At 46.9% G+C, this 19,928-nt stretch overlaps 1 protein-coding gene across 34 annotated transcripts in view; it reads right to left on the minus strand.

Moving 5' to 3' along the window:
- FGGY (FGGY carbohydrate kinase domain containing) overlaps window positions 1–19,928 on the minus strand; it is a 377,460-nt gene that overhangs the window by 125,849 nt on the left and 231,683 nt on the right. For all 34 annotated transcript variants that reach the window (XM_070259847.1, XM_070259854.1, XM_070259850.1 and 31 more), the window contains one exon: window positions 4,833–4,940. In XM_070259847.1, coding sequence (XP_070115948.1) covers window positions 4,833–4,940 — 108 coding nt within the window. The remainder of the gene's footprint in view (window positions 1–4,832; window positions 4,941–19,928) is intronic.

Genomic DNA, 19,928 nt, shown 5'->3' on the forward strand with positions numbered 1-19,928 from the left:
TCTCTCCAGGGCCTTCCAAAGCCGTCAACTGCATTTGCTTCAAAATACTTGAAGAGAAAGTCACACTAACTGACAATAACCTCTCCTCCAGGAGTCTACAGGAGGACTATAAGAAAAGGTCAGAAATGCAGCTCCACAAAAGTCAGGTCCAGCTCTGGAAAGATCCAGGGCTTCTGGTAGCTAACTTGGGTTTGAATCAAGGCTCTCCCACTTAGAACCGTGAGACCTTCACCAGGCTACCTCACTGCTCTGAGCCTATTTGTTCGCTAGTAAAACTGACACAACAGCACAGACCACACAGACACGCTGTGCAGACCAGACGGAAAATGGAATCTTACTAAAGTAGTGCCAAAAGCGCTTGGCACATAACAGATACCCCCAGTAGGCTGCAGGGTAGTGCAAGCAACTTTATGTGCTACAATAAATTATAATGATCAGCTCTATATCCCACTTTCCCATTGGATGAAAAGCTACTAGAGGACAGGAATCACTTGACAATATTCCTGCCTGGCCCAGAGCAACTGCATGAGTGAGTGACTGAAGGGACGACATCACTGTCTGCACAACCTGGGCAGCGCCGTGCACTGTGAGTGCCTCATGCCCCACTGACAGAGCACCGACGTCCTCCTGAGGCCAGCCCCAGGCTGAGCAGTATTGGCGATAAAGGAGGAGGCAGAGAGGCATTCAGTGCACAAATCCTAAAGTTCCAGAAGCACAAAGTGACTTGCTACATTGTGACCCTGTGGCTCAAGTTCAAATTTAAATTCTGGGCTTGAGAAATTCAAAGCTACCCACCATCCCCCTCCCCCCACCCAAGTCCAGTGATCCCAGAAAGCCAATGCCATCACAGGGGCAGCTCGGGAATGTGTCTCGGCCTCCATACCCAATGCTAATCCCAATAAAAATGACTTCAAGGAAGACAGACAAGAGTTCTTGGAGAGAGGGATGGCTAAGTTCCGGCTGGAAATGAGCTGCAGCATCCGGATGCAGTGCCTGCAGGAATCGGTATTCTGTGGAAAAATCTGGGCAAAAAGCATGGTCTTTTGCACAGCTATCCTGGAGAGATTATCAACAAGCATGTGCCAGTCTTTGTTGGGTGCTGGTGAACTGAAGTCAGTCACCCATGGGAGGGCGTATGTGCCCTTCTCAGAGGAAACGCGTCTCAGAGGCACAAGCCTGGAATGAGTGGAAAACAAGCCCAAATCTCAACCAGATGAAAGTGCGGGGGCTGCAGAGCCAGACACATTCCACCCCATCTTCTTCATCCTCAAGTTAACCAGATGGACATTTTTTAAGGACCAATCTATTCACATACTTGAAACGAAGTATTTGCTTTGTGATAGAAGATCTGTATTTAACTGGAAAAATGAGACAAAGTATCTATTTTTCAAATCTAGAGTTCAGATAATTTTTGTTTCTTTTCTTTTTTTCTCTCGTTTCCCCTCCTTTACTTCCTTTTTCATCTCCTTTCTCTTCTCTCCTGCTTCAGATGGTGTATCTATGATGCGTGTTTAGAACAGACTATGGACAAGGTAATAATGGAGCAGACACTTGCAGACGTGGCATATGAGAGAAGATGTGCATATGAAACAAAGAACAAAAAAGATGGACCTCCCTCTTATGGCATCCTATATGACAGCATGTTGTGAAACCAGAGCTCAGAATTCTCGAAAGAATAAATGAAAATAAGTAAACGGAAAGGAAAGTTGAAGGGCAAAGGAACCATGGCTATTGACAACGCACCAGTCTTCTCTCCAGGCTGTGCTTACTACCCTGGGTTTCCGTGACCCAGCTGGAAAATACGGATAATAATAGCTGTACCTATCTCATGGGGGTTTTCAGAGGATTAAATGAGACAGTACATGAAAGGCTCTTGGAATGGAGATTGGGAAATAAGTCTTCAAAGTAGATATTAGGCATTGTGATTATTATGAATATTATTCAAGGATTAACAAGACTATGTATATAAATCCTTCCCATAGGAAAACATACTCACTAAGGGGCAATTATTATTGTTATTATCTTGTCGTTATTGTTATTCTCATTTTCTAGGCGGTTTCTTTCTCTTTGCTTGGCCTCTCTGGACTGACACTTTATTGGATAGTCTATTTTGTTCTTGATTTAGATTTTGCCAAATACGCTAGCTTTTAGATTTCCTAAGATTTCACTCTGTGACCCATGGGCCAATCACGTCTCAACCACATGTCCAGTGAAACTATATGTGTAGAGTTGCCCAAACTGGAGCTCCGCACGCAGCTGGATTGGTTGGTGGTGCAAAATCAATTACCCAACAATTTTCACGACTCTTGTCGAAAACCATAGTGGACTATAATGAAGATTTTGTTAATAGCAAAAAAGAAGTCACGTTTTTAATATAAATTTAAGTTCAGGAAACAGGCATAACCAATTCTTGTCCACAAAGGTATGTCAAAATGTTTGGGCAGAGACAGCTTACATCCATAGCAACAGAGCAAACTTTGAGCCAAAAGCATTTCCAGACTGACAGAGATGTTTAATGTGCATACTTAAGTCTCTGAAAACCTGTCGATGGACAATGCACCCTGAACAAAGAGTTGGCTTACTGGATCATTATTCTTGCTAAAAAGCCTCAGATTGGGGCCGGCCCAGTGGCACAGCAGTTAAGTTTGAGCACTCTGCTGTGGCAGTCTGGGGTTCGCAGGTTCAGACCCCGGGTGCGGACCTACACACTGCTCATCAAGCCACGCTGTGGCAGCGTCCCATGTACAAAATGGAGGAGGACTGGCACAGATGCTAGCTCAGAGCCAAACTGCCTCACAAAAACAAACGAACACACAAACAAACATAGCCTCTGGGTTGTGTCCTCGGTGAGTTCTGGGTCTACTAAGAGTGACAATACCATGATGTGGAGTTGAAAAAGGCTGTATTGCAGGAGTGGATTTTCAATGTGTCACAGAAAGGGAATGGATATTTAAGTTGACAGTTGTGTAAATACATGACACTAGTTTAAACAGGAGAATGTAAACTCCAGTCCCACACCACCTTAGGTACACAATGATGTCTTACTTCTCAACTTTTCTAGCACTGGTTATTAAGACCAATCAGATGTTATTTATTTTATACTCACTGAGCTTCCTTACTAGACAGTGAGCTCCTTAAAGCCAGGGACTCATGGCAGTCTAACTCCTTTCCTCCATCTCTGTGGCCTGGCACAGGAGCAAAGGCACAGAACACGCTCTTTGAAGCCAGCCATCTACTGCGCTTCCAGCGACTGTGAAAGAGAACTGAGGCAGCTAAGAATAAAGTAGCAATACACTAAGAAGTGGAAAGTAATGATTATGTGCATCCACATCCAGCTTTGGATCAGATCACTTTTAATTTGGCTTAACATTTAGAAGAGCTGGTAGGGGAATCAGACCATAAACAGATGCTTTCAACATAACATAGTAAATGTGCAGCTGGGTAACCGAGCCTGGGTCTCTCTGTCCTCGCAACATAACATAGTAAATGTGCAGCTGGGTAATTGAGCCTGGGTCTCACTGTCCTCGCAACATAACATAGTAAATGTGCGGCTGGGTAACCGAGCCTGGGTCTCACTGTCCTTTGCCCGCCAGTCCCTCTGAGGCCCGCTGACCTTTACACCTCAGTTTTCAGTCAGCATTGCCACCGTGCTCAGGCAAGCACTCGGCTTTTTGTCCGTGGATTAGCCTCCTAAAACCAGTCTCCCTGCTTCCAGCACGTGCCTGCAGGCACTCCTCACTGCTGCCAGCCAGAGTCATTTACAACTGAGATCTGACTATGTCCGTCTGCTGTTCCAATTTCGCACCGGTTCCTCTTGGTCTTGGTCTGCCAGCAAAGTTCATTTCCTGAGCATGCTCACAGGGAATTCTTATGATGTGGTTCCTGCCCATCTCTCTAGCTTTTTTTGTAAGTCATTCTTCTAAGGACAGTTTGTGCCATAGCTGAAATTCTGGACTATTTGCAATTACCCTCAAATATGCCTTGTTGTTTTTCACTCCCATGTCTTTGTTGCTATACCAGTTCTCCTGCCTAGAAGAGTACTCCTCTGCTTCTTTGCCTGGTTTGTCTCTATTTCTCTTTTAAGGCTTAGCACCAATGCCTTCTCTCCTGCAAAGAGCTTCCTGTGGTCGCTCTGTGCCAGCTCCGTGCCTTGTGCCTCTGGCGCAGTACTCATCTCATGCATATGGATCTTTTGTCTTCCTGATTCCACAACCCCATGAATTCAACAAACTTTCATCAAGCACCTTCTATGAACCAGGCACTGAGCTGGATACAAAGAGAAGTATGATATGGCCTTTGCCTGTAAGAGGCTCATAGATTTCTGGAAAAGACAGATTAGTAAGCCAATAAGAATAATACAATGGGATAAGAACTGGTGTTGTGTCTTACAGGACAAGTGAAACCATCCAGGTGGTAAAGAAGTCTCTGAACAAGGCCAGAAGCACATACAGAGGCATAGAGGCCGGGAATGACATGAGCCGTGGGGAAGCTGTGAGCAGGGCACTCCCAGTGACAGGGACGTGTGTGGGACTGGAGGCAACAAAGGGCATGACGTGCCCAGAAAACTACCTGAACTGTTCCAAGTGCTATGGACTGTCGTGTGAGAGACAGGGGAGAAGAGAGGCAGCCACCACTTCCCGGACCAACATTTAGTCATTTGGCAAGCACATACTGCGCATGCATCGCACATTAGGCTGTACACTAGGAGAAAGAGAATTCTTCTGATTTAGGAGACTGGAAATCTGGATACCGTGTGTATGGGTAGTGTGACAAAACGAGCTAGTCAAGGTGGTAAAAACATCAAAGACCACACTGAGAAAGGGTCAACTTACCAATTTTCCAGTAACACTCTGACCACCTTCATTCAGCCAGAACCCAGGGACCATGGCTGAGAAGTAAGGGCCCCAGACTCCTGGTACAAATATCGGATCTCTGCTGATCTGGAAAGGAAGGGGCAACACGGGTGAAAAACAGTGGCTCACTGCTAGAAGGAACCTCATCCTCTTCGCATCTGATGTCTCTACAACCATGGAATGCAGCTTCTTACTAAATACCTTCTTCAGTGGGGAAGTCACTTCCATCTTTGGAAACCTTTCGGATAAATTCATTTAGATGTCAGGCAGGGTAGCAAAAAAGATCATTTTGGAAAGAAAGTGACGCTTCCTTGCTGGTTCCCTCTCTGTGGGAGACCGACTGTAGAAATGCTCCCCATTTTCCATCCGCCCCCCCCGCCGCGCCCACCTCTTTTGCAGCACGGCTTTGCAGCTCCTCATACTGGGAAGTGGGTCTGTTCCCGACCCCTTGAATTTGGGTCAGCCTTATGACTTGTTTTGGCCAACAGAGTGAGGTGGCAGTGAGGCTGTGCCAGTTTTCCAGGCCTAGGCCTCAAGAGGCCCGTGCGCCTCTACTGCTCCTGCCACGAGAACAGGCCCAGGCCGGCCAGCTGGGCACAAGGGAGCTGCGTCAGCCTAGCGGCCACAGGTGATTTCTCAGTGTGAGAGCCAAACAAGATCAGCAAATCCTCTTAGTTGCTTGGCAGCCAACAAGCCCAGGTCACCAGAACAGCCCAGCCGACTGTCAGACTTGTGAACAAAAATACATGTCTTATTGTATGTCACTAAGATTTGGTATGTGTTTGTTCCCAGGCATTTTTGTGGCAATAGGTAAAAGATACATTCCCTTCCTTCTGCAAATACTTACTAGCCACCTAAGAGCTTGTCATCCCCCTCTACTGGGTGCCGGGGACACAGGGATGAATCAGAAAAAGAGTTCTTGTGTTCAAGAAGCCCCCACCCAGATGGGAGCTAGACAAGTAAACAGGCAAATAGAATACAGTGTGGCCCATGGGATGGTAGAGACAAAATGCAGACTGCTGTGGAAGGGTACCCGGGATGAGGAGTGAAATGGGCCAGAGGCGGCTTCTTACAGAGTGGGACATCAGCTTAGACTATAAGATTCAGCAGATGAAATGGGACAGGCATTCCAGGCAAAGAGAACAGCTTGAACAGAGCTGGGGAGATGAGACAGGGGTGCTCTTAGTATTCAAGAAGCTACAACGGTTTTTTTGTAGCAGACCATGAAAGCCGCTTTAGGTGTTGGAAGGCATATCAAGAGATGAGCCCAGACTGGCAGGGAGGGACCCTGTGTTCACTCATCTGGGATGGAACACGCGACTCACTCATCCAGTGCGATGGATGCTGAGGTCCTGTCTGGGGGTGTGGAAGGGTAAGTCGGGGGAGGAGGGGAATGGAGTTGGTACTCCAGGTCCACTCCTGCATGTCTTGAGGGGGGGCAGAGAATCTCTTCATTCATTCATCCTACAAAGATTTATTCAGCCCTTATTGCATGCTCGGTACTGCGGCGGGTCCTAGGATATGGAAACAAACTGAATATCCATCACTTCTGCCCTCATGAAATGGATAGCACAGCATTTTAGCACAGGGACAAACCTTCCTTAAACGTCCTGACTCAAACTATGCCATTTCCCTTTTCAGTAAACTAGTGAGTGTCCTCAAACCACTAGGATTTCCCACCCCCAAACGGGAAGGAGGTGAGAGAAGGCAAGGAAACTACGCAACACTGTCAACTTTAAATTTTGTCCCAAATAGAGATAATTTATTAAAAAAGGGGACATTTGACACCTAAAATAGGAGGAATAATTTCAGGAAAAAAGACAGGCTTCTGCAAGAAAAGACAGTTCAGCTCGCATGGACATATCCACTCATTTCCTTACGGGATCAACAGACGTTTCCTGAGTTCCTCTTGTGATCCAAGTCTGTAGCAGTTCCTGGGGATAAATGGTGGCCCAAAGAGCACAGTCCTGCCCACTGGAGCATGCTGTCTTGACAGCAAGGCAGACAAGGGGGACCAATCCTTCAGGTTTGGCCAGGATTCTCCCAGTTTTAGCACTGAAAGTCCCATATCCTGGAAAATCCATCAGTTCCAGGCAAAGGGACACCTGGTCACCCTAAGACAGACAATCAAATCATCACACAAGCGTGTAAGTATAAACTGTGACAAGGAAATGAAGGAAAATCAAAAGGTATAAAAGCACATAAGTGAGGTACCTAATCTCGTCTGGGGTAAGAGAAGGCTTTTCTGAGGAAGCGATACTTGAGTTAAGCTGTAGGACACGCAGAGAAATTATTCAGGTGGGTGTGAGTATCTGTGTATGTGTTGTGTAAGTGTGTGTGTGTCTGTGTGTGGGTGTATATGTGTATGTTTGAGTGTGTGTATGATACGGAGTGTTCCAGCCAGAAGGAGCACACACTAAATGGTCTTTACTTTTGTCACTCTGTCTTAGCTGGTGAAAATTTTATCACATGCCAGCCTTAGAAACCACTGCCTTGAGCTGCATCCCAAAGCTGCTTTGGGATGAATAAGACAGCACATGTTCACAACCACTAAGACCCGGCGTTGGGACAGGTAGATGGACAGCCACCCAAGTCAGATCATCTCTTTTCATGCCCTGCACCCCTTCCCTTCCAGAACGCTTAGCCCCATTTGATAAATTACTCTCAGAGCAGTTGTATAAGTTGTCCACAGCCACACAGTTAGTAATAAGCTGAGGGGGAATTGGAACCCAGGCAGATATTGGCCTCAAACCTTACGTTCTTTTTTAACTCGTATACATAAATTACTTAGGAATGTTATGCATAGCCCGCCCCGCCCACTGCCATCTCACAGTTTAAACACATTACTGCATCCACTGCAGCAGAACTGCATTAGGAGATGGTGGGTCTGCTGCTCAGAAATGTCAGGTGAAGGAAGGCTTTGCCTGGCTCTGTCCAGGGAGGAAGCTCTGAGTCCACTCATGCCTGTGCTCACTTAGGAGGAACGACACGCGCGTCTCATCAGACATCCTGAGTAAAGCAAGGAAACAAAGACCCAGAAGCACGTGTCGCAGAGCACTTCCCATCACTCCCAGACACGGTGCTTCCGGAGGAAACCAGGAGCGGCTTGTGAGAGAGCGAGAGAGAAAGAGCACATTTGTATATTTACGTGTGCTTTGCTCCTTTGCAATAAACCTGAATATTTAAAAATGTTTTTGTGAAAGCTCTTTCCATGCTGATGGCCATCTTGGCCTGGAAGCTTCTCTGTTACCCAAAAAAAGGGAGTTCATTTCACTCCACTGATGACAGGTGTCGGTATAGGACACTGACTTCTCAGTAATGGTGCTGTTGGCAACAACAACATTCAGATTGACTGAGAACTTAGTGAAAGCCTTATTCTGAGCACATTATAAGAACTAAATCACTCCATCCTCACAAAAACCCTAAGGGAAGATTCTACCATTATTCCTATTGTGCGGATGTGTAAACTGAGACAGAGAGAGTTAAATAGCATGTCCAAGGTTATAAAAATGCAAAGCAGTCAGGCATCACATTCTACAGGTTCTATGATTGTCTCCACCAAAGTATGGTGTTGTTTTTAGGCTACAGTTGCTTCTCCGAATCCTTCACTTCCTTTCAAGGGCAGAAAAAAGGGCCATTACAGCCAACACAGATTAGCTCAAATTGAACAAACCTCCGGACCTTGAAGACAGGAGGTTAGGGATCTTCCCTTCCAAAAGGCTTTCGATAAGTTCCCCTGAACACGCTTGTGAAGTGCCGAGGAGAGAGTATGGGTGAGTCGGAGACCTACCCTGACTCCGCTCCTGACGGCCGCATGCGAGTCAGGTGGTCCTACGCAGGGGCATCTTTCTGGGCCTCAGCTTCCTCAATTCCAAAATGAGAGGAATGATATGAATATTGGAGTACTTTGTGAAGATTAAATAAGGTGTCACATATAAACAGCTTATTAGATGTTAAATACCACACAAACGTTAGTTCTTGAAATGAGGCTTGTACGATGGAACAGCCAGGTGACTGGGTTGAATGACCAGAGCCAAAAGTAACTGCAGCCATGGAGGGAGGTTGCTAGATTCATCCTTGGTCTTATGTAGTCAATATCCTCTTTTTTTTTTTTTTTGAGGAAGATTAGCCCTGAGCTAACTGCTGCCAATCCTCTTCTTTTTGCTGAGGAAGACAGGCCCTGAGCTAACATTTGTGCCCATCTTCCTCTACTTTATATGTGGAACGCCTGCCACAGCATGGCTTGCTGAGCAGTGCCATGTCTGCACCCGGCATCCGAACTGGCGAACCCCAGGCTGCCAAAGTGGAATGTGTGAACTAAACCACTGTGCTACCGGGCCGGCCCCTATATAGTCAATATTCTTAATAATGAAGTAGAAGATGATATAGAACGAAAGCTTATATTTTCAGATGGTATAAACTTGGAAAGAGTGTTTATTATGGGGGCATGTCCAAATCAAGATTCAAAGTTACTTCAAAGAGAGGGAGCATTAAGCAAAATACAAGAAGAAAATACTTAACATTTATTTAATCATATAGTTAAAATTTTGCACTTAAAAGGTACTAGCAAGGGGGCCAGCCCTATGGCGTAGTGGTTAAGTTCAGCACGCTACACTTTGGCAGCCCAGATTCATGGGTTTGGATCCCGGGCATGGACCTACACAACTTGTCAGCCATGCTATGGCTGTGACCCACATATAAAGTGGAGGAATATTGGTACAGATGTTGGCTCAGCAACAATCTTCCTCAGGCAAAGAGAGGAAGATTGACTAAAGATGTTAGTTCAGGGACAATCTTCCTCAACCAAAAAAAAGAGGAAGATTGGCAAACAGATGTTAGCTCAGGGCTAATCCTCAGCAAAAAAATAAAAAAAAGGTACTGGCAATATTCTCTTTCACAATGTTCTTTTTCATGGGGGGTGGTACACGGCTATTCAGTTCAGTATTGTTTAAACTGTATGTAAACATTCGATATCTTCTTTCATTATGTGTAATATAAATAAAGTTATAGAAAGCTGCAATAAAACAAAACATATAGTTGTACACCATATGCCAGGCACTGACATGAGCAACAAGGCTTTAAAAATAATAAGGAAAAAAATTAATAATAAGGCAAGGCTGCTTTCCTTAGGGAGCTCCTAGTCTGTCCGGGAGACAAAGAGGTCGAACTAGATAAATTACAACAAAACAAGCTGCATGCTACAGTGAGAGCAAATGGAGTGTGGCAGGAGGCCACGCTGCCCGGGAGAGGACCAGTGCTGTGCAGAGGCGGCCAGCTCGGAGCCAGGCCTCGGAGGAGGAGCAGGGGCCATGGCCAAGATGGAGGCCTCCAGGCAGGAAGGGCTGCACGCTGAGGCTCAGCCAAGAAGCTGCACAGCATCGTGGCTCTCACAAGGGCCTAGAGTTCTGCATTTTACTTTAAACAAAAGATCATTTGGTTCACAGGATGGGTATATTTTTGCATCAACATACCCTACTGCTTGTCAAAAATTTAATTTTAAAAAAGCTTTGTGGGAAAAAGCCCCAATGAAACCACTCTCTAAGTCAAGAAATAATAATATAAAAATAAGAAGAATAATCAAATAGTAATTGCTAATAGTTATTGTGGGCATATTATGTGCCGAAGACTCGTCTAGCCCCTTTATGGACATTATCACATTTAATACTCATGACAACCTGATGAGACAGGCCTTATTATTATCCTTACTCCACAAACAAGGACGTGTGAGCCAAAGGAGCTCAGAGAGCTGGTGAACAGGCGCAACTGCAGGGTCCAAGCAGGATCCAAGCTACAAACTACCGACGTACATGCCTCTCTCAACCTTACTCTCCTCATCTATAAAATAAAGAGATTGGATAGAGATGTTTATGATCTCTTCTGTCTCCGGGATTCCCTGAGATTCCAGGAAGCTGAGTCACTCTTCCCCAGCTGGCCAATCAGAACTCTCCAGCAGCTATTTCAACACAACTCTGCAGTCACACGGCTGGGCTCGCGGGCTGCACTGGGTGGTCTCTTGGAGCTTCTCCAGGTACCCACTTTGCTCTGCTATCCCTCTGACCTGTGGCCAAGATTATCAGGGGGGTTTCTCAACTGTCAACTTCATGGGTTTTATTTAATGGCGATTATCTAGAATACCTTACGTTAGCTGAGTAAATATTCTGCATTTACTGGATACACACTGAGTTCAAACTATTGTTGTAAATATGAAAAGGTATAGAAAGATGGGCATCAGAGTCACATAAGGGACAAATCCCTGTCCTCTTGCAGTTTACAGTCTAGGAGGATTTGGGGTGCAGGACAGGCTGGGCGTAACTGACTGGCAAGTGTACGTTTGCACTCTGACTTACAACTGCCTGGCACTATGTGGCATCAAACATACACAGCCCGGGTGATGGCTGAAGACACAAGACCACAAGGATCAGAAATGGCAGAGCAGGGAAGAGAAGCCTCTCTCCCTGTGCTCCTGCCTCCTTCCCCATCTGTGCCCAGTCTGTGCCCAGCTGGCTCCCTCAGTGGCTGCCCCCGGCTGAGGTCCATCTAAGGCTGGGCCACTGCCTGCTGAGTTCTCTGCACGAATGAAGGCCAGGCGCCTGCTCACATCTCTTTCTGGGAGAGATGGCTGGGCTCAGAGCAGGGAGCTGCTCCCCCAACGGCCCCTCTGCCCCCCACCCTCAGAGGCAGGCCTAAGCCTCTGGCAGGGGCAGCAGGCAGGCTGCAGGCGCCAGCAGTCCCGGGAGGGAACAGCAGGTTTTGTTTCGAGTGCCTCCAACCAGGTTGGGAATGTCAGAGGGCAGCCTGGGTATTTCCGTGGTGGCTCATCCCTCCCTCCAAAGGGACTGGGCTATTGTCTTACTAGAAAAAACCATTTAGACACATTCCAGCCAACTCCCAGCTTACTACACAGTACAAAAGAGCACAGAGAATTCTGTCTATGAATGGGGCTCCTAGCATTCACCTCGATTTCCGCACTTCTCAGATTAAACTGTAAACAGCTGTTTGCCTATCCTGCGAAACAGTGAGGAATCATGTCTTGTCTTAAAGGCAGTGAACACAGTCTACAGTACGAGCACAGACCGTGGAGTCAGAAAAACCTGAGTTTCAATTCTGGTTAGGTTGCTTACTAGCCATGTGACTTTGAGTCTCTCTGAGACTCAGTTTCGTCATCTATAAATGGAGATAATCTCATTGATCACAGAGTTTTGTGTGAGTCCTAAGTGGTAATATATATAAAGATCCTAGGACACAATACGCTCTCAAGAAATGTGAAACAACAGACGGTTTAATTCTGCTCCTCTTTGGGACACTGCAAAGACGCGGAGTCCACAGACCTGTGTGTGGGCTGCGTCTCTGCCCCTTATTAGCTCTGTCTCCCTGGTAGACCCCTCTTCCTCTTCCCTCCTGGATTTGTCTCACCCACATCTCCCAGGTCAGCCCATCCACTCCCATGTGTGTAATGAAAATTTAGGCTATTGAGTCCCAAATTTTTATCCCAAACTCAGGCCTTGCTCTTGAGTTTCATACTGGACATTTGATGCAGATGTCTAATCAACATGTCCAAACAGAAGCCACCATCCTTCCTCCCAGGGCTACTCTTGTTCTGGGGTTCCTGTCTCATTGAATTGTACCCTATTTACTCAACTACTAGAATACCATTCTTAATTTATTATTATTATTATTATTTTTTTGAGGAATATTAGCCCTGAGCTAACATCCGCTGCCAATCCTCCTCTTTTTCCCCGAGGAAGATTGGCCCTGAGCTAACATCTGTGCCCATCTTTCTCTATTTTCTATATATGGAACACCTACCACAGCATGGCTTGATAAAGGGTGTTTAGGTCTGCTTTGGGGATCTGAATTGGCGAACCTCAGGTCTCTGAAGGGGAGCGCACAAGCTTAACCACTAAGCCACCGGGCCAGCCCCACGATTCTTAACTTCTTAATGTACTCATCTTTCTCTTCTGCTCCACAATCAGTCACATGTACTGTCAAGTCTATTTTTCCAACAAAAGCTTGTTTCTCCCCATTGCAAATACATTAGTCCAGGCCTTCCTCATCTCTTGCTTAGATTATTGCAACAGTGATTAAGCTAGACTCCCTGCCTCAAATACGATCCTCCACTCTGCACCCCCAAAAGCCACACTCAGAGACTCCAACTTCCATACCTCCAGCATAAAGATCTTCCTCACACACTAACCTAATTATATCACTTCCCTTACTCAAATCCTGTAAAAGTTCCCCACGAAGTCTGAGAACTTTCTGATCTGGCTTTTATCTATTCGTCTGGCCTAATTACACAGGTTATCATTTCCCCATCATGTTTACAATAAGCCCATCACAGCCTAGAAATTCTCCAAGTGTGCCAATTTCTTTCTTATCTCTGCATCTTTGTAAATTCTCCTCCCTCTGTCTGAAAGGCATTCCCTCACACTTTCCCCTGGCTAACTCTTACATGCCCTTTTATAAGACTCAGCTCAATGCCACCTGCTCTTGGAAGCCTCTCGAAACCTGACTTCTCCCTCAGCGCTGGGTTAGGTGCTCCTCCTGCGTCTCCCCTTAGCTCTCCGGATATCCACCATGTAGGCTGTCATAACACATGTCAAGTGTGTAAGTGTATATAGCTATATCTACAGATACATATAGAATGTATACTTAATCCGTAATATGGATGTAATATGCTTTATAAACTAAGTCACCACATAAATGCAGGACAGGGCTAAAATTATTATTAACATATAATGTCACAGATATTAAGAGCAATAACAGAATCTAACACACGCCCAGCCACCTGTAAGTGGAGCATAGTTACTAAAGCTCAGGCTCACCAAATTTTCCTCTCCTCTACTTGGGGGTTTCTGGAAGGTTAGCAGTCCTCCAGGAAATAGTTTGCCTTCTAGAAACCCAACCCCTTTATTTAAGTTTGCTCAGAAGAAGAGCACACGAAAGCTGCTCCCAGGCCTCCCTGTTGCTGAGCCTCTGAGCCAGCCGAGAGGGCCCTGGGCAGCTCCGTCACCCAACCAAACAGCCCTCAAATCTGGGACAGAGGGAAGCAGCCAAATACCGCCTGCAATGTCCTGAATTACTTGCAAAATATTTTGGACTCCTTAAACCCCGAATTCCTCATTCCTCGTCATTCTGAAACCCATATGTAACCACAATAGAAACGTAATCCATATGTTTCTCATTCACTTATACTTAAAGTACCCAAAGTTGCCTTGCAAGAGAGACTGAACAGCCAAGAAGTCTTTGAGTCCTTCTTGAAGTTTCCCCCCAATTTTATTTTCCCTGCAGACAAGAAACCACCCTTGGCCTTCTCTATACAAATGCCTGACTGGCTCCAGTGAGCTCAGCCTGGCTTTCAGCTTTGAAAGCTCCAAGAGCTGTTTGACTCCAAAGATATAAAATCATATCTTGCATCTTTTCCACAGCCTAAACAATCTGCGGTGGGTAAGCAATTTTTGCTCTCTTCTGTGGACCCTGTGAGGGAGGAAGGACAAGGGGGTTGGCGGGGGGAGGCGCTAATACGGTGGAAACCTGCATGGTAGGCAACACACGGATTCTCAGCTGTTCTGATGACACTCAGTGCGCTGGACCCTCAGAGTCAGACCATATCTTCTATTTCTGTCACATCCCCCAGGAGTGGGCACAGAGCTAATTATTAACTGGTTCTCAAATATGGACCAACTGATGCTCTCTTTTGATTTGAAACCAGCTGTTAGGAAAAGCAGGTCCCTCTTACAGACTTTAGGGGTCAATTAAAAAGATGCCTGCAGCAGTCTCACAGCCGAGGCTCATCAGCTGGTGCAGAAGAGATGACACAGCCTTCCCCTCGCAACAAGACCCTGGGCCCCCCTACACGGTGCCTCCATCAGACACCTTCTGATTCCTGCCTGCTAAGCTGTGGATGCTTTCTTCTCCTGCCCCGCTCCTGGTCACTTCTCTGTTTCTCTTATTACTGCCTTTTGCTCTGATACCAGAGTGTGGCCTCAGACATCATCTCATAAATCTGACACAGACTTAGATTTTCTGGTTTGACTCTCAATATTCTGTCTTAATTTGCTGTGTGACCTTGGTCCCTGGGGTATTCATCTGAAAAATAGGGCAAATAGGACCTCTTTTATAGATTTGTACAGATGAAATGTGGCTCAGTCTATTATGGGCCTTGGTACAGTGCCTGGTACATTCAGTGACCCAGAGAAATGTAGCGGTATTAATATCACCCCCTCATACTGGCCAGGACGTACTTCTTATTTATGGACTGGAGTACACATAGGCATTTAATTTTGAAATGTAAGATCTGACACCATCGTGACTAGAATTCTAAAGTAGGGTAGAGAGGTTTTGCTGGCTCTAAGGAAGAGAGCAAGATAAGAATCAACACTCACTCAGATGGCTCATTTCTATTTGCAAGATCTGTCACCAGAAAGAAAGACAATCAAGGCTTTCCCCAGTTAACAGCATGCTGTGTAAAGGCGAAGAGAAGCTTGGCTGAACCACATTAGGGCCTCCTTTGATGGAAGTCAGAGTTCCCTTGCACATGCATCACGCGCTGCCTTTTGGAGGTGTTCCCCAGAAGGACCCGCGCCTGCTGCTCAGCCACACTGGAGACAAGTCCATGCACGTCCAGACCTGAAGAACCTTGGTCTTCAGAACTCTCTCTCCATTTTTGGCCTAACAGAAGAAGAGAAGGCTAAACTGGCTGGGCAAAGAGAATTAAAAACTATCCACAGGCACTTGGGTAGCTCCCCCACTGAGTGACTGCAGAAGTATTATAAACTGAAAAGCGTTTATCGAACATCAGCCAAGGTGATTAGGGTGAAGAAGTTTATTCCTCACATCCTCTCTATAACCCACAAGACCTACGAGAGCATCAAAAAATAGTGAAGGTTGCCAGGAAGGAGGTCAGGAGAAGAGAGGTGGAGACAGAGGCTATGGAACCGGACCTTCTCTGGCTGCTAATGTGTTACCAGGGACAGCACATAAGTGGCAGATGTGCCAGCCTGTCCACGGCGGACAATGATCATGGCCCTCCTTCCTGCTGTTCCTGGACTCGGCCTCTGAATCCCTCACATGCCACGTGCCAGGGAGCCCCTGCATCAGCTGAAGTGCCCTGTGCTGTGGAGCTTCTCTGCATCCCTAGGTGGGGCACCTTCATATACACCCCCCAAAGATGCTGGGCAAGCCCGCATCACACCCATTTTGACAGAAAAGGGAACCGAGCTTCAGAGATGTTCAGTCGAGTTCCCAGGCTCATACACAGGCCAGAATCAGGATTCAGACTCAAATCTGACTCAAGGGTCCATACGCTTCCTGATACACTTTTTTAGAGAAAAAAGACTGTGAAAAGGAGAGACAAGGACACAGGAAGCAGGCAGCTCCTTCTTCAACGTTTGGTCTGACACCAGTGCAACTCCTGCTGGGCCCGGAGTAGAATGCGTCTTTGCAAATTCAGCAGACATGCCGGGATTTTCCCAAGTTGGTGAGAGAGAGAAATCACACATTCCGTCACACCCAACAGCCCTTCTATGAGAATGTTAAGTGAGCCTCACGTTAAAGAAAATACTTAGGGCCGGCCCCATGGCCTAGTGGTTAAGTTCAGTGTGCTCCGCTCTGGTGGCCTGGGTTCAGCTCCCTGGCACAGACCTACACCACCTGTCAGTGATCACGCTGTGGGGTGACCCACATACAAAATAGAGGAAGATTGGCACAGATGTTAGATCAGGGCCAATCCTCCTCATCAAAAAAAAAGAGAAAATACTTAAAAATTGCTTTCCCAGGGGCTGGCCCCGTGGCCGAGTGGTTAAGTTCACGCGCTCCGCTGCAGGCGGCCCAGTGTTTCGTTGGTTCGAATCCTGGGCGCGGACATGGCACTGCTCATCGGACCACGCTGAGGCAGCGTCCCACATGCCACAACTAGAAGGACCCACAGTGAAGAATATACAACTATGTACAGGGGGGCTTTGGGGAGAAAAAGGAAAAAAATAAAATCTTTAAAAAAAAAATTGCTTTCCCATTTAAATAAGTTCTTATAAAACAGAAATGGCTTGTCCCACAGAGGCAAGAGCACGGAAGCAGAAAGGGTGCCGAGAGGGAAGCGGACTGGGAACGTCTGCCCTCTGCCTGCACTCTCTAAAGACCAGGCCGGCAAGGAAGACATGAAGCAGAAGAATCAGGAGCAAACGAGATGAGGCCTCAGGGGAGCCATGTTCCGCTGTGGGCAGTGGCCAGGAGGCAGCTTCTGTCATGACTGGAGCATCTGCACGGCAGCAGGTGCTGGCTGTCTAGTACACGAGGGGCATTGGGGCCTGTCTTTCCTTAGGAAAAGGGGAGGGAGGAAAAAGGAGAAAAAGCAGCTATATGTAAAATACACCACCTGACATAGGACAGGGTTCCAGTTCTCTGAGAGTGGTTTAAATAGTTGCTGTGTTATTAATCAGCAATGTATTTAGCTTACAAAGTAACCAATGACAATTACAACGGCTTTTATAAAAAATAAAAAAAAGGCATACAAATGCAGGCGGTGAGACAGAAGGAAGGCGACTGCCAAGCGGCTCCTGCGTGCTGTGCGTCACACACTCTCAGGTCGCCTTCATGACAGCCCTGCCACTTCCTTGGGTTTACAGATGGAGAAAGCATGGCTCACAAAAAGCACAGTCACACAGGGGCCAAGGCAGCGTTGGGATTTGATCCGGGATGTCTGACTCCAGGCCACGCTCCTCCGACCACCCCTGGCTGCCTTTTGGGTACGTGGGAACCATGGAAGTCAAATGAATGCAAGGGCTTAGTGGGACCAGCCCTTCCCCTGCCCAGATGTTTTAGCTTTCGCTGTGATTTAGAAAGAGGGGCCCAGGGCGCTCGTACAGGTAAGAGGCCAGCCCAGGGTCCTCTCAGTGAGCAACACAGCCCTGTTCCTGGAGACCAGTGAGCTCCCCTGTGGTCCTGCCTGCATCCCTCTACCCACTCATCAGGCAGCAATGAGACAAGATGAAATGAAACTGGCGCCCAGGGCCAGCCCGGGTTCCAGGACGTGAGAACGCGGGGAGCGCTCTCCCCGTGCTGGTGCCGTGTGCTGTGGGCTGATCTGCCATTGGCCTGGCAACTTGAGAACCTGGCTCTCACCCATGGGACAGATGTCAGAGTTAGGAGTAAGAGCTATTTTTCCACTTCACTGGCCTGTTTGGAGGACGGTGACTAAACACTCAGCCACAGTAGGAGGTGACACCCCTCCATGACTGCCTCTGGGGGCCAGTGAGAGGGGTGCAGCCTGGGGCTGGTAAGCCTGCTTCGTCGAGGTGACCAGTGCCATGAAGAGAGGGGTTTCAGTTCAGCCAGGTCAGGAATCGCAGCTCCACGCAGCAAGTTATGAGGCCCTGGAGAATCCTGCTTTCTCCCGTGCAAAAGACAGACAAGGGTATTCACCTCCTGGGATGTTCAGGAAGATCAGAGGCCACGTGGAGAAGCCCCGACATACTGCTCACACACAGTAAATAAATAATCAACCAGGGAGAGCTGATTATTTAACTTTCTGCGCTCTTATTTTTTTAGCCCAGAAATGTTTAATCTACATTTTTCTGAGTTCAAAGTACAGACCAGCCTGGTTAATCCTGGTAAGGAGCAAATAACAGAGGTGCTGGCAGAGGATCACTGGAGAGATAGCAGGTTTTAGATGGAAAAAATCTGGGTCTCATTTTTCATCGCAGACAGAGGATGGCTTGGATTTCAATTTGTGTCCCTAGTGGGTTGATGGCAAAAAGGCATCTAATGTCCACACTTGAGGCATTTCTGTTAATTGAGGCTCTGCATTCAACTGTCAAGAGTTTACATAACAGCCGCCTTTCAGGGCTGTGGGGCTATTAACTGAGATCGTGCATGCAGAGCCCCTGGCGTGGCTTCTGACACAGACTAGGTGCCTAACGCAGGGTAGCAGAGTAGGGCCCAGGAGACATCTGGGGGCTGCTGAGAATCAAGATTCTCCAGAACAGAGACACTTCACACAGCCTTCAGCAAATATCCAATGGAACACCTACCACATGTCAGGCCCTGGGGAAATGGAGATGAAAAAGACACTGTCCTTCTGCCTTTCCACGTAGTTAGGATGCCTGACAGGTGATCCAAAAACGGCAAGATACTCTGATAAGCACCTCAATAAAGGTATAAGTTCTTAGTACCACAGCGGCTTGAAGAAGGTGCTATGGTTTGGCTGGAATGTAGAATACACAGTAATAAAAAAAATCACACAAATGTTGACTTGGCGTATGCCGTGAGCAAAAGACCGGGTTAGTAGCTTCACTTGCACGATCTCATGAAGTAATTATTACAGGCCTGTAAGATAGATATCTGTGTCCCCATTTTACAGAGGAGGGAACTGAAGCTCAGAGGGGTTATATAATTTGTCCAAGGTCAGGCAGCCACGGAGCAGGAGATGCAAAAATTAAACATAAAATCTATGAGAAGAAGGGTAGGCAGAGGTCAGATCACAACATGCTAAGAAGCAGGAATTTTATTCTTGAAGGCAATGGGGAAAAGAATTCCAATTTACATTTTGGTTGCTTTGTGGTTAGAAGTCCACAAACCCACCGCCTCCCCCTCTCAAGCCCGATTTTTGGATCACCAGAGGGCAAACTTGTACATGGTTCATTTCAGCGTGTTTTGATTCATAACTGAATGCACAGTGAATGATAATCGTCTGTTCCGTTGCCCAAAGTTCTAGCAGTCACAGGCTACCTAAGTGCTCCACACAGAGCCAGCTTCTCTGGCCTGCTGGAGCCACCCAGCTCCAGGTCAGCCCCACGGCGCGTCAGTATGTGTGCTTTCTTCTAGTTTGCTAAGTCAACAGTTCTAGGCAGAGGAAACGAGCTTTGCTTCAAATACGTTTCTAGAAAGTCCTTCGCTATCTCACCTCATTCAATCCAGCCACTCTCCCCCAAATCATCCTCTTCACCACATCCTACCCCTCTGTGCTTTGAAAGTTCCAAATCTGCCACTTTGACCCTGGGAACCTTTAAATGAGCTGACCAGCCCAGGTAGAAAAGCCAACACATAAATGGTGAGACTTGGACACCTCCAAGGGGCAGGGGG

Source organism: Equus caballus, chromosome 2 (genome assembly GCF_041296265.1).
Source record: "Equus caballus isolate H_3958 breed thoroughbred chromosome 2, TB-T2T, whole genome shotgun sequence".
NCBI lineage: Eukaryota > Metazoa > Chordata > Mammalia > Perissodactyla > Equidae > Equus > Equus caballus.